Source organism: Cricetulus griseus (genome assembly GCF_003668045.3).
Source record: "Cricetulus griseus strain 17A/GY chromosome 1 unlocalized genomic scaffold, alternate assembly CriGri-PICRH-1.0 chr1_0, whole genome shotgun sequence".
NCBI classification, from domain to species: domain Eukaryota; kingdom Metazoa; phylum Chordata; class Mammalia; order Rodentia; family Cricetidae; genus Cricetulus; species Cricetulus griseus.
Genome location: NW_023276806.1, coordinates 260,295,318 through 260,309,463, shown reverse-complemented (window position 1 = coordinate 260,309,463; position 14,146 = coordinate 260,295,318). Strand labels below are relative to the sequence as shown.

Here is a 14,146-nt window from a genome sequence, read left to right as displayed (position 1 = left end):
TTTTTCAGTTTATTGCTTCCTTCTTGGTGGTGCTGGGGATGGAACCCAGGGCCTCATGTATGGGTAGGCACGTGCTCTGCAACTGAGGGATACCCCTGTCCCAGTTCATCCCTCAGGAAATGCTGTCTCCTTAAAGGGGATTTTAGCACCAGGGAAGCATGGCCACCTGAAGTCAGCTCCTCTGGATGCACTGCAGTGAGGGCCATCGGGAGGATGGTTCTCTACCTCCCTTAATGACCCTGTCAGAGAGTAGCTAGCTTCAGGTGTTCTTAGAAGCTGCTGAAGGGAGGGCAGGAAACCTTCCCTGGCCTCCACGGCCTTGGTATCCATGCACTGGACCTGAGCATGCCTGGGCACCCACCTTTGAAGCTTTCCTGTCTGGTGTTAGGTCTGTTCTTTGATTCTGGTGTCATTTCACAGCTGCAAGTCCTTTTCATGTTTTTCAGCCCTTGGATGACACTCTTCCCGAGGACTTCGTCATAGTTTGTCTACACCAGTGGTTCTCAACCTTCCTAATGCTGCAGCTCTTAAATGCAGTCCTTCATGTCATGGTGACCCCAACCATAAAATTATTTTTATTGCTACTTCATAACTATAATTTTGCTACTGTTATGATCATAATGTGAATATATGTGTTTTCTTATGGTCTTGGGTGCCCCTGTGAAAGGGTGATTTGACCCCAAAGGGGTCCTGACCTATAGGTTGAGAACCACTGGTCTAGATGGAAACTTTCTACAGTTTTTTCCCTAAACTCAGTGTGATATCTGCAGTAGAATGAATGTTTGGCCGTGACAGGCTCCCTGAGTAGAAGTGCTGTGCTGTGTGGGCTGCATGTTAAGTTGATATTTTGCTTCTTAGTCTGGGGGTGCTGCTCTGGCTTTGGTCATGTGGTACACAAGCTGCCTCTAGTTTTCTCTTTACTTGAATGGATGGATATAGCTCTTTGCAGTTATCCCTAAGCTATAAAGCCGCTGTGTATTCTTCTCTAAGCTTGGAGCTTTTCTGTTTAGATGTGGATTGTGGCTCAGTAAGGGCTAGATTCTACTTGCCCTAGTTTTCAGGAGTTCCGAATGCTTGCTCTAATAAGTATCATTGTGAAAGAGAACATGTAATAGAGGTTTTTGAGATTGAATGCTAGTTATCTGTTTTCTTGTTCTATTTTATCGTGAATTTAGGAGAAGTTGGCTCTGCGACAACAACTGAATGAGGCGAAACAGCAGCTCCTCCAACAGGCAGAGTACTGTACACAAATGGGAGCAGTTACCTGTACCCTCCTCTGGGGAGTCTCCCGCAGCGAGGAAGTCGTCAAAGCCATTCTGGGAGGAGTAAGTTGTCTGGCACTGTTGAATGTGCCTTGTGACCCGGAAGAGACAGCATGTCTGCCATGACATTGACTGCTGAGCCCTGCCATGATGTAAATTTGCTTTAGTTCATTCATCAGATGGTTGCCAGATGCCTGCTCTGTTCATTGTGTCACCTGGTGCTCTGGGGATGTGTAAAATGAAGTACCATCCTTCTGTCCTAGCACCCAAGGGGAGTTTTTGATATATTAACCACTTTAACATTTATGCATATAAGAAATTTAACAGCATTCAAAGTGCTCATATGTATTTTACCTCATGGGTAATATATAATAAAAATCTTGACATATATGTGTCTAATACACACTACACACACACACACACACACACACACACACACACACACACACACACACACACACACACACACACACACCTTTGTAAGGAAACTTCCCATAAGGAGAGGAATTTAAAATGGGCCTTGATGAGTAGGTAGAAATGGCAGAGAATATCTGTTAAGGACAGTTGAGGAAGATCGAATCAGTCAAATGGCAGGTACAGGGTGACAGTCTGGCCTGTGTCAGGAGGGGAGGTCACTTGACCGAGTGGAGGGTTCATGCACTGCAGCATGGGAGACAAGGCTTATTGGAATGCCATTTTGTGATTGGAGGTAAGCAGATGCTGGTACTGTGGGTAGAAGGGCTGTAGAGTCTTCCAGTGTTTTTGTGTGAAGTGTGCAGCTCTCTGCAGGGCAGATGGGGACGAAGGAGGCAGGTGAGAGCTGTGTGGTTGAGATAGATGTGTGTCAGGGTGCAGCTGACGGCTGAGGGAGGAAAGCGTCACAGCAGGCTGGGTTTGACTCTGGGAGAGGGGAGACAAGTGGAGAGGTGGATGTTTGGCAGGAAGCCAGAGCTGCAGTGGTTACTGCATAGAGGATGCAATGTTTGGCTTGAGGGAGGACTTAGTGTCCTTAAAAGTTTGTTGAACTTTATTAAAGTGTAATTTCCTGGACTGCATAAGATTTTGTCTTAAAAATAAAGATGATTTCCATGTTGTAATTTACTCACTGGACTTACACAGTTCATTGGTTTCTTTGAAAATTTCTAGAGTTGGGAAACCATCCCCACAGTCTAGTCTTAGAACATTCTGTCACCCAGGAAGTTCCCTTATGCCATCCTCTCAGATTTTGTTTTTTGTCTTCAAATTCTAAAATATGCCTTGGTTTTAAATGGTTCTTGACAATTTTATATACACATACACACACATGCACAGTGTATCTCAGAAGTAGATAACTCAAATCCCCTTCCTGTTTCCTCCTTTGCTTCCCTTTCAATAATTTTAGTTAGTGCTGCTGTTTATGCACGGGTGTGGCCATCCACTAGAACACGGACCTACCAGCGCCCACAGTCCTGAAGAACAGTGGCTCCCCCAGCAGCCATCATTCGTTAGTAGCTCCTCAGTGAGACAAAGTGAGGCTTAGTGCCTCATAAGCCCATCTCCCATCTGTGTGAGGATGTGGACTGGCCTGATTGTACAGCTCTTGTGCAGAGAGCCACAGCTGCTGTGAGTTGACCAGTGTCCAGAAGACAGCATTTCACAGTGCTCTGCTTTATCCTCCAACTCTGACATTCTTTCCACACAGTCTCTGCCATGTTTCCCGAGCCTTGGTGGTGGCTGATAGATGTCCCAGTTGGGGCACTCAAAAGTCACTTATTCTTTCCACTGCTTCCCTTCTGGGAACTCTGGTGGCACAGGTTTTTATGACTGTTTCTGTTTTGCAGCCAGTCTGTCTTCTGTGTGGTTTGCACATTTGTGATGATGTCACAGTGGCTTCTGTGGAACGATGTATTCTTTTATTTTTAAACTTTCAGGACAAAGCATTGAAGTTTTTTAATATCACTGGTCAGACGATGGAGAGCTATGTGAAGTCATTGGATGGGGATGTCAAGGAGGTTGATTCTGATGAAAACCAGTTTGTATTTGCACTGGCTGGAATTGTAACAAGTAGGTAACTTTTCAGACATAGTGTTATGTATCAAGGTTGGTAATTACAGTTAGGGATTTGTGTGTGTGGTGGCAGTGTCTGGAGAACCATGTTCATCCTGGAGTCTACCTCAGTAAGCTGGGAGAGGTGTCAGGTGTTTCCAGTATGGGAAAGAACCTCAAGGGCTTGTGGTCACCATCACTTATTAGAAATAAGCAACCTAAAAGGAACACAGTTTCATTTGATTGCTATTTATCTTTATTTATTTATTTTTGGTTTTTCAAGACAGTTTCTCTGTGTAGCCCTGGCTGCCCTGGAACTCACTCTGTAGACCAGGTTGACTTTGATCTCAGAGATCTGCCTGACTCTGCCTGCTGAGTGCTGGAATTAAAGGCTTCCACCACGACACCCAACTGCTATTTATTTTTTCACATAATAGAAGTAAAAGAATAAAAGCCTCGGAATGTACATTTAACTACTTGTCATTTGGAATCATTGCTGTTTAACTCATGTCTGGCTAAAGCAAAAGCTGTGAGCTAAGCTTAAATTAAACTCCACTTAAAAGATTCTAAAAACTTTTTTTTTTCCAGTAACTTTTCCCTGGAGGCTAATAAATAGAACCTATCATTGAGGAAATGTTATAAAAGATAACTGATACCTAGTGACTTAATATTACTTGTCCAGTCATTTGTTCCTGTCTTAGTCAGTGTTATAGTGCTGTGAAAAGACACCATGACCTTTGCAACTCCTTTTTTTTTTTTTTTTTTTTTTTTTTTTTTGGAGCATGGCAACATGTATGCCACTGGAGCAGTAGCTGGGAGTCACATCCTGATCCACACAGGTGCAGAGAGAGAGAGGGAGAGGGAGAGGGAGAGAGGAGGGAGAGAGGAGAGAGAGGGAGAGAAAGGGAGGGCGGGCGCTCGAGCAAGTGCATTGTATATGGGATTACTCATAAATATTTATAGTTATATGTGGATACTGGTAGGGCTAGTACTGGCTTTACCAGCCCTAGGGCCACTATAATGACTTGGTCTCTGTGCTCATTTGCAGAGCTTGATATATGAAAAAATGCATTTGCTGATCACAATAGGGCAGAGCATTTAAGAAAGATTCAGTTTTTATGCTCTACCTTTGACATCATATGATTCCCATTGCATGTTATAGTTAAAAGTCATTAGTCAATTCTTGAAGGATTTCTCAATGCTTGATCTCAGGTAAGACTAGTCATCGGTTCCACTATTGGTCTGGTGTTCTAGGGCATACGCTGCAGACATGCAGGTCCCAGCCTTCTGTTCCATAGTTTATGACATCACTTCCTGATTTGTAGTAGTTTTTACAATTGTAGAACCTCATCCAGCACCATGCCGGCTCCGTTTTTAAATGCTCATTGATCAGCTGCTTTCCTTGGGTCTGTAAGGACAAAGTCCGAGAATATACTGTCTGCTAAGCAGGGTTCCAGATTGTGGAGCACCTGTGGTCTTTTAGAAAAAAAAAACACCATGTTGTTGTTATGAATTATTGTACTGGCCAGTTTTGTGAGTCACCTTTACACAAACTAGGGTCATCAGAGAGGAAGGAGCTGAGGAAATGCCTCCATGAGATCCAGCTGTAAGGCATTTTCTTAATTAGTGATTGATGTGGGAGGGCCCAGCCTGTGGTGGGTGGTACCATCTCTGAGCTGGTGGTCCTGGGTTCTATAAGAAAACAGGCTGAGAAAGCCAGGGTAACAAGCCAGTAAGCAGCACTCCTCCATGGCCTCTTTATCAGCTCCTGCCTCCAGGTTCCAGCCCTGCCAGAGTTCCTGTTTTGATTTCCTTCAGTGACCTGGAAATTTAAGCCAAATAAACCCTTCTGTCCCCAACTTGCTTTTTGGTCACAGTGTTTTGCTTCAGCAATAGAAACCCTAAGACTATTATTATTATTGAAAACTTTTGTGGAGTTGCTTCTCTCCGTCCACTGCTGTGAGCTCTGTGGGAAAGCTGTGGTCTTGACGCTTTGTTCTGTCTTTTGCAGATGTTGCTGCCATTGCATGTGGCCGTGAATTCTTGGTGAATTCCAGTCGGGTGCTCTTGGACACCATGTTGCAGCTGCTGGGGGACTTAAAGCCTGGCCAGTGCACCAAACTCAAAGTGTATGTAGATAGCAGCTCACAGTTTTTCAAATTGTGCAGTGCCTAGAATATGCCGATGGAACCTTTCTTTAAGTAAACATAGTTGATCTAACAGTATGCTAAAAACTGGAAACAAATAGCTTGAGGATATAAAGGATGTGTTCTATCTTAGGTCATATTTTGTCTAATTTAGTTTGAGATAGGGTTGATGGCCTAAGATAGAACATTTACCCCTTAGAATGGTCAATGGACCCTAAATATTTCAGGGTTGTGTTTCTAGGGGCCTCGGAATGCGCTTCATTAGGTGTTTGCTCTGGCAGTTTCCTACCCAGGTACTGACATTTATAGCTATTTTTTAAATCATTGTAATAAATCATGACAAACTTGCATTTAGTGTCTCACAGTGTTATAGGTCAGGGTCTGAGTTGGCTTGGGTGGGTCCTGTGCTGAGTATCTTGTGAGGTCAACATCAGGGTATTGCTCAGCTGGGCCCCCAGAGGAGGCTCTGGAAGAATCTGCTTCCTTGTATATTCTTTCAGGTACTAGGTAAATCCTGTCCAGGGATAACTGCGTCTTTCCCACATGGCCCCACTGTCATGCCACAGGGTTTTTATACTTGGCATCTGTACTAGTTACCTTTCTGGTTACTGTGACAGCCTCAGTTTGAAGAATGAAGAAATGTCTGTGTTGACAGTTTGAGGGTGCAGTCCCTCATGGCAGGGAAGGAAGACACTGTGGCAAGAATGTGAGGCAACTGGTCACATGGCATCCATAGTCAGGAAGCAGAGGAAGATTCTGGTACTCAGCTCAATTCCTCCTTTTGAAAAGTGTTTTTAACTATTTACTTATTTACATTAGTGCACACGTGTGCTCCTCATTAATTTGTGCACATGGTATAGCATGCATGTGGAGCTTAGAGAACAACTGTTGGGCGTCACTTCTCTCTACTATGTGGGCGCCAAGAATTGAACACAGGCCAGCCAGGCATAGTGGGAAATACCCAGTGAACCACCTCACCAGCCTACTCTATCCTACTTCACCCCCAGACCAGAGGATGGTACCATTTATACTCAGGGTGGGTCTTTCCACTCAATTAAACCTTTCTGGAAACATCCTCAGTGTTGTTTTTCCATGGTGATTATAAATCCAGTTGAGTTGATGATCATCCATCACGGTGTGTATCAGACTTTTTCTGTTGCTCCTAACCAGAGTGTATCTCTGCTTTTTGAGGGCTCATGTGTTTACATTCGGCATATTCGGGGTTGAGGCAGGGCTTCTCTGTAGCTTTGGAGGCTGTCCTGGAACTAGCTCTTGTAGACCCGGCTGGTCTTGAACTCACAGAGATCTGCCTGTCTCTGCCTCCCATGTGTGCCACCACTACCTAGCTAGATAAATCTTTTTAATCACTCAGAGCATCTGCAGAACCTTCTTTGCCAGGTAATTTAACTTTATTAGAATATGATGTATATACAGTCTTGGGGATTAGGCCAGGAAATATTTTTTCTTTTTTGAGGGGAAGGTGCTGAGAATAGAACCTAGTGCTTTCACAAGGCAAGCATTCTTGTGCTGACCTATAGCTTGATGGCAGGGAAATTTGGGGGGCATTAGTATTCTTCCTGTGACACAGTCTTCCAAGTATGTGCCTTATGTATTGCAGGTTTATCTTGTTTAGTTCAATAGCCCCTTTGAAGTCTGTGACAAACACTTCTAGCACCTGCGCCATCTTGGCCTTGGTGTCTCTTATCTTTTCCCAGGTAGCTGAGATTTCTTTTTTCTCTTTGTATGCTGAATACTTTTGGATGCATCCTGGGCATTGGGAACATTATGTTAGAAGCCTCATGTTTAAAGCCTTTGAAAAATGCAACGGTCCACTTGGATTTGAGTTACAAGTGGCAGTGTTATTTATCAGCCCTGTGTCTAGAATGCCTTTACCTGGTGTTTTCCATGCTAGTGGAGCTGCCCTCTGTGTTTCCTAGTGCCACCCAGGCACCCATGGGAGGCCCAGGGAATAATGCTGTCTATGATGAGATATACTCATGCCCCGCTTGAGATGAGGCTGGACTTACAGATAGCTCTATGGGGTTACTTTCCTGAAAAGCTGACTGACTCTCCATGATGCCTATGATGCTCTATTGTTTCCCAGAGCTCCCCTTTCCAGTCCCCATCTAGAATGCTGAGGCCTAAAGTATGACTGTGGCTGCTGCTTAACTCTGCCTGCAGCTGTCAAGATGTTTAAGAGGAGGAAGCATCCCCTTCTACAGCATATGACTTGCCTGGGGCTCCTATATCAATGTGGATGCCAGTAGACCTTTCTTCTCCTTAAGGCTGGGATAGAGCCTTCTGCAGTCTGAGTCCAGGCCAGTGGGAGCTATGGTTTGGTGGTAGGTACTTCATGCTCTGCTCTCATTTCCTCATCTCGTACACTGGTTACCGTCATAGATCTCACATAGCTGCTGCACGCACTCTGTTCATAATTTATAGTTGTATTCCATGGAGGTAAAAGGTACATGTACTGTGACATCCTGTGTGGACCACACTGTACTCTGTCTGCACTAGTGTTTTATGTTGACATGTCTATGATCATGAGCAATGTGTGTTGACATGTAGTTTTCTTTATAATAGTGTTAAAACGACTGTGGATCTGATTTGTTTCTTTGGGGGTCTCAAAAATTTCAGAAGTCCTAATGTTTGGATCACCATTCTCAGCTTAAGGGGACATTTAGGATATTTTTAGTTTCTCTACATATATGCTGCTACAGGGAACACTTGGTAAATATCTTCTTGTGGACCTGTATGTGAGTTCCTCTGAGTTTCCGCAGAAGTGGGACTTTTGAGAAGTGGCGCCCATATGGCTTTGTAAGATGATACCAGTAGACTGTTTCCTGCGTCCTTGTCAGCATTTTGTTATTTGTTTCTATAGAGACTATGTGTATCATCAGTCAATTGGCCAGTCAGTCATCCACCTGCTTCCCTCCCTGGATTTGGAATACCAGCGAGGTGGGCATTTTTTCTGCATGCTTGTGCCATCTCTGTGAATCATCTGTCTACCCATTATCCATTTCCTGCTAAGCCATTTCCACAGTGATGTGCTGATGTCTGTGTGGGTTCTGGCTGCCGATCCATTGCCTCCTTTCCTTTTGTGCCCTCTGTAAGGTCAGCGTTTGGTTGTCTGGCAGCCTCCCTGCCTCCCTTCCTTGGCGTCTGTGCTTGTGGGTCTTGGTAAGCACATGTTGATGGCCGTAATGGTGACGGAACTGTCTACAAAACCATCACATTGGCTTCCCTTCCCAGCGGCCTTCTAGGTCTGTGTACAGTCAGCTTCTAATCCCATGTGAGATACTGGCATGTTCCAGCCTCAGGTGGCTTCCTCACGTGGCTGGCTATCTTCCAGGCAGGCTGCGTGCTGCCGACTCTCTAGGGTTTTTAGGCTCCTCTGCCGAAGTCCCTTTGCTTTTGACAGAAGCCTAAGTCCTTTTGGATAGGGCCTGCACTGTACTGTGCTGAGCTTTTTTTTTTTTTTTTTTTTTTTTTTTTCAATGTCTGACTCACTTCTCCCCTGGGGCTTTTCCTCTTATCACTTTACCATCAAAAGTTACTTACTTTCACAGTTGGTGCCTTGGGCCCAGAGATGGGTTCAGTTTTCTCGAAACTGCTGTTTTTACTCTTAAAACCTAAAAAAAAAAAAAAAAAAAACCTTCTATAAAAGTTTTGGGCTGCAGAGATAGCTCAGTGGTTGTGGTTTTGAATGAAATTGGCCCCATATGGTTGAATATGTGACCCCAGCTAGTGGAACTGTTTGGCCAGGATTAGGAGGTGTGGCCTTACTGGCTGAGATGTGTCCCTAAGGGTGGACTTTGAGGTTTCAAAAGCCTACGGTATTCCCAGGTAGCTTTCTCTTTGCCTCATGTTTGTGGAGATGGTATTTTTCTGTTCTGCTTGCCACTCTAACTGTAGACCTATATAAGAGCTGGGTCAGAAATCGTGTTACAACCTGAATGCATTTGCCTTCACATTCCCTCCACTAAACAATCCCATTGCTTTTGAATCCAGCCTCTCTAAGTTCTCATAATAGGGGCAGAATGCAGCTAGATTCTTTGCCAAAATGTAGCATGGGCCAGGCGTTGGTGGTGCACACCTTTAATCCCAGCACTCAGGAGGCAGAGGCAGGTGGGTCTCTGTGAGTTCGAGGCCAGCCTGGTCTCCAGAGCGAGTGCCAGGATAGGTTCCAAAGCTACACAGAGAAACCCTGTCTCGAAAAACCAAAAAAGAAAAAAAAAAATGTAGCATGGATGGCTTTGTTGTGTTACTTTTTTTTTTTTTGGAGGGGAGGTAGAGGTGAACAAATGCCTACTTACCCCAGATAGGGCACTAACAATAGACAAAATTAATGATTGTATTATTATAGTGAACCAGAGTTTATTGGGATTCTTACTGAAACATGGATGACTCAAAGGCAATTCTATCACTGAAATTCCAACTCCAGCATGAGTAATGACTCATAAATGCTGTGTTCTTCAGTTCCTTGCACAACTTGCGGGCAGCTTGGCTCATCTTCCAGCAGTTGTTATATAACCAGGGGGAGAGGCTTTCCTAAGTTTCAGGAACTTCCCAAGGAGTGTAAGTTTGTTTACTTCCTGAATTTTTCTCCCCCGCTCTCATGTGACACTGTTATTTCCATGTGACTTTTGATGAAAGCAGGCAACCAAAACTCTTGCTTCATATTAGATATGTGAGATTCTTCAGCCTTCTAAAGATGTTATTCAGTTTACAAGCATGGGAAAGAAGTAACACAGTAAGATATGGGCTTTGTCATTTTATCTTTATGCTTGGTTTTCAGATACTGCTCTTTTCTTAAAATACGTTGTGGAAATATTTCTAGAAGCATTTTATTTTATTTTTTTGTCTTTATACAATGTCAAAATTTATTAGCAATAAATTCATGAGGCACAGTGGTTTCACTGTCAGTAATTTGCCAGATAGTCCCACTTCCTTGATAGTCCTGGACAAAGCAAACATGGATTCTTTTATCCTAATCTTTTTTTCTTTTTTTTTTATTAGAAAGAAAATTATTTTACATGTCAATCTAAGGTCCCTCTCCCTCCCATGCCCCCTCCCCCAACTAACGCCCTACCTATCCCATACCCCTTTCTGCTCCCCAGGGAGGGTGAGGCCTTCCATAGAGGGGGGGGTCTTAAAAGTCTGTCATAGCCTTTGGGATAGGGCCTAAAAGCATTTTAAAGTACAGTCCTATGGCTGAGGCAGAGGTTGAGGCTGAGGCTGAGGCTATGCCTAGTTGTTAGAGGACCTTCCTAGTACACAGGAGGCCTACCCCATCACCGTATAAATCAGGCACAGTGATAGTTCACACCCTAGAAATAGAGGCGGGAGAATCAGAACACAAGTTCAAGTTCACAACTATATAGAGAGTTCAAGGCCAGCCAGCATAGGCTACACAAGACCCTGTCTCAAAGCAAGCAGATAACAAAAATAGCAGTCCTCACTCTGACTGTCCCAGAGTTGTTGGCTTTGGCACATAGGAGCTTCAGTGAGAAACAGGTCTTAGAGCAGTCCACATGTGGCTGAGAGACATGTACTGCAGAAAGCAAGACAGATATGATCCAATGGGTTTGCTCACAGAGGTGGGCTGGCTTTCCTGCGTGACACGTAGCTGCCATGAAGGTGGCTGTGAAGGCCCTGAGACTTCACTGACTTCCATCCAGGTGGTAACACTGAGGACACCGTCAGGTGGGGGCAGAGACTAGGTGGAGTGCAGTCCACCATCCCTTGACTAGAAATGGCCTTGGAGAGCCCTGCCCTTCCTCCTGCCTTTACCTGACCTACATGCATGTGTGTTCTGGAACCCTCTCAGCCAAACGTTGTAGCTGCTACTTAGGCTCCATACAGGGCAACTGGGCTTGCAAACCAGCCAGTACCTGGGGTAGAGCCTTCAGCTGAGAACCAAGTTGTCACTTAGGAACAGGTCCTTTCCTGGAGCCCTATTCCATGTCACCTGTCAGGCATCTCTCTGCAGAAGGTGGGGAGCACTTTAAACTCAGCTGTCAGCCACTCCTTTCCTTGACATCCCTATTGATCTCTCCTTTAGGCCGGACCATCCTCTGGAAGTTCCACTACCTCCCAGTACTGCCACAGACTAGCATCCAGGCTTTTTACCACATGGCCTTTGGGCAACACTGGAGGTCCAAACCATAACAACTGCCTTTTGCAAAACCTGATCCTCAAAGCACTGTGTGTGGACTGGTAACCAGCAAGGGCTGTTGTTGGTCTGCTCTCTTTGTGTTACATAGTGGATGAGCCATAGCATACAGATAGTATGTTAGGACCCCATCAGTAGTAAATCATAGTTTTAGGTTCTTTCTTGGCAGGGGTGGGACACCGACTCTAAATAAGTCTGTTAAATAGTTAATTACCAGGGCTGAGGCTGGCTCAGTGGTAGCGCATCTGGCTGCTAAGTATGCACAAGGTCCTGGGACTGGTCCTGTGCAGTAGTAAAATGTGCTCCTTTGTCGTGCTCCTTCTTAAAAATGGTAGAACTCCAACTGTAGGTTTCTGTCACAGATCGTCTGACCAGGCCTAGGTGTGTAGGGTACTGGTAGAACATTGCCTAGCATGTAAGTGCCAGGTCCTATCTCAAGCACCCAGCTAGATTAAACAGTTTGGCCAGTTCTCTCTCACAGTACATGCAGTCATGGAGGAGAAACTTGTTTCTATGCCTTAGATTGTCTGTTGGGTTCAGCTGGCTGATGGTGAGTGAGTCTGTGTCTGTTTCTGTATCCCACTAGTTCCCTTTCTTCTTTCTGTCTTTGGCTGACCTGTTTTCTGGTACTGGGTGGCCACTGTTGCTCCTTGCTCATGGAGCAAGTCTTGCTTTAGGGTGAGAAAGGTGGTTTTGTTGCATCACTTTCTCTTCAGGTGACTCACCTGCAGGTCAGGCTGGAGAAGGGCAAGGGAGTGCTTTCTGTCCTGTTCCAGGCCTCATCCCCTGAAAGGAGACAGCCTTCATTTCAGTAAGCAGAACTGCTTGGGTGGTTTCCCAAGTTCACCCCTCCCATTTGAAACATTTCTTCATCTTTTAGGTTAAGGTGTATCTCAGAACACTTCTGTTACAAAAGATTTGCTCTACTCAGAAATCCAAGCTGATAGCTAAGCACTTTAAGGCCACAGAGTTAACAATAGACAGGTCTTGCAACATGTTTGTTTTCTGTTTTGCCTTCATTCCTTTTGTTCTTAATGTCAGCTGTGTTTATAATAGGGTTGGGAGCAGATACTGGGCCACTTGACAACTGGAAACTTGATACGTCATTCATAAGTAGTTTTTGTTGGAAAGGACATGTCATATGGAGAAAGCACTCGCAGAAGAAACAAGAGTCTTCTAGGTTGGTGTGTTAACTCCTTCATGACCTAGAGGTCTCTGGCTTCTGAGACCTGTACCCTGTACACAGGGCTCAGATGACACCATGTCTGTCATAAGTGCATTGGTTCCATTTTAACTTTTTAGGGACAACTAATCTGAGAACAAGTGTGAAAATTCAAAGACAGTTGCTGATACAAGTAATTTTTGACACTTTAATCTATATGACACATAATCTATATGACAGTGACAAATCAGCAGGACGCATTTGCCCAGGTTTTCCTGAATCATAGTCAGGGAAACCAACCATCACATGGTAGCTTTGCTTTTGAGGTCTAGAGAAGATTGTCTGATTTGTTTTCATGCTATAAGAAAGAAGTTGGCAACTTTCTGTACAAGTGTTTGAGAGATATTTTGAACTTGGTGGGTCACGGTGTGGTTTTTGCTGTTTCTCAGTCCTGCTCTTGTGACCTTTATAAAAGCAGCTGTTGGTAACATAGTTTAAGGTGACTGTGTTTGGATGTGAAATAGAGGCTTTCCTCTTGTTGAGATACTTAGTAGAGATGGTGGGAAAGCTGGTCTCAGGGCTGACTTCTCCAGGAGCATTGCATTTGAGCAGTCCAAAGGCCTACCACATAGTTATTAGGGGGCAACTTTGTAATCATCCTGCTAATGAAACTCAGATGGCCTGCAGCCTGTTGAAAGGTGGGAGGACTCAGAAGCCCTGCTGTGCTTTTAGTCATCTGGGAAGACAGAACCTCAATTGAAAAAATGTTCCCACCAGGTTGGGCAAGCCTATGGTGCATAATTGTGATTGACTGATTGATGGGAGAACCCATCTCTCTGTGGGCAGTGCTCCCACACCCCCAGATCCTGGATACTATAAGAAGGCAAGCTGATCAAGCCAGGAGGAGAAAGTCAGTAAGTAGAATGCTCAGTGGCCTCTACATCAGCTCTTGCCTGTGGGTTCCTGCCTTGTTTGAGTTCCTGTCCTGACTTCCAACACAATGTCATCTGAGAGTTTTAAGCCATTTATCCCCCAAATTACTTTTGGCTATGATATTTTATGACAGCATTGGAAAACCTACCTAAGACACTGCTTTGGAAAGTGCTGGTGTCTTTTGTCTCTCTGACTCCTGTTATTGCTATTGCTTTGAAAATTGTCCAGGGAAATATGGGAAGAAGGGAGACCTTATCTGTGAGCAGTGTGCCCTGTTGAAGTTCTCATTTATTGGTGTGACTCTCTTTTTGTATCCATGTGCTAGTCTGTACTATGGTAAAGACAAGATAAAGAGTCTGCCTTTCTCAGACTGAAGTTCTGGGAATGGGATGAGCCTGACATCCCATCAGAAAAGGGTAGTAGGTGTTGTCTGTGGTGTGTG

At 44.5% G+C, this 14,146-nt stretch overlaps 1 protein-coding gene across 6 annotated transcripts in view; it reads left to right on the top strand.

The window, feature by feature from the left end:
- Hsf2bp (heat shock transcription factor 2 binding protein) overlaps window positions 1-14,146 on the top strand; it is a 145,810-nt gene that overhangs the window by 22,827 nt on the left and 108,837 nt on the right. For all 6 annotated transcript variants that reach the window (XR_003481006.2, XM_035451811.1, XM_027394363.2 and 3 more), the window contains exons 5-7: window positions 1,176-1,325; window positions 3,173-3,305; window positions 5,299-5,416. Coding sequence is in view for 5 of the 6 variants with exons in the window: in XM_035451811.1 (XP_035307702.1) it covers window positions 1,176-1,325; window positions 3,173-3,305; window positions 5,299-5,416 (401 nt within the window). In the remaining variant the exon portion in view is untranslated. The remainder of the gene's footprint in view (window positions 1-1,175; window positions 1,326-3,172; window positions 3,306-5,298; window positions 5,417-14,146) is intronic.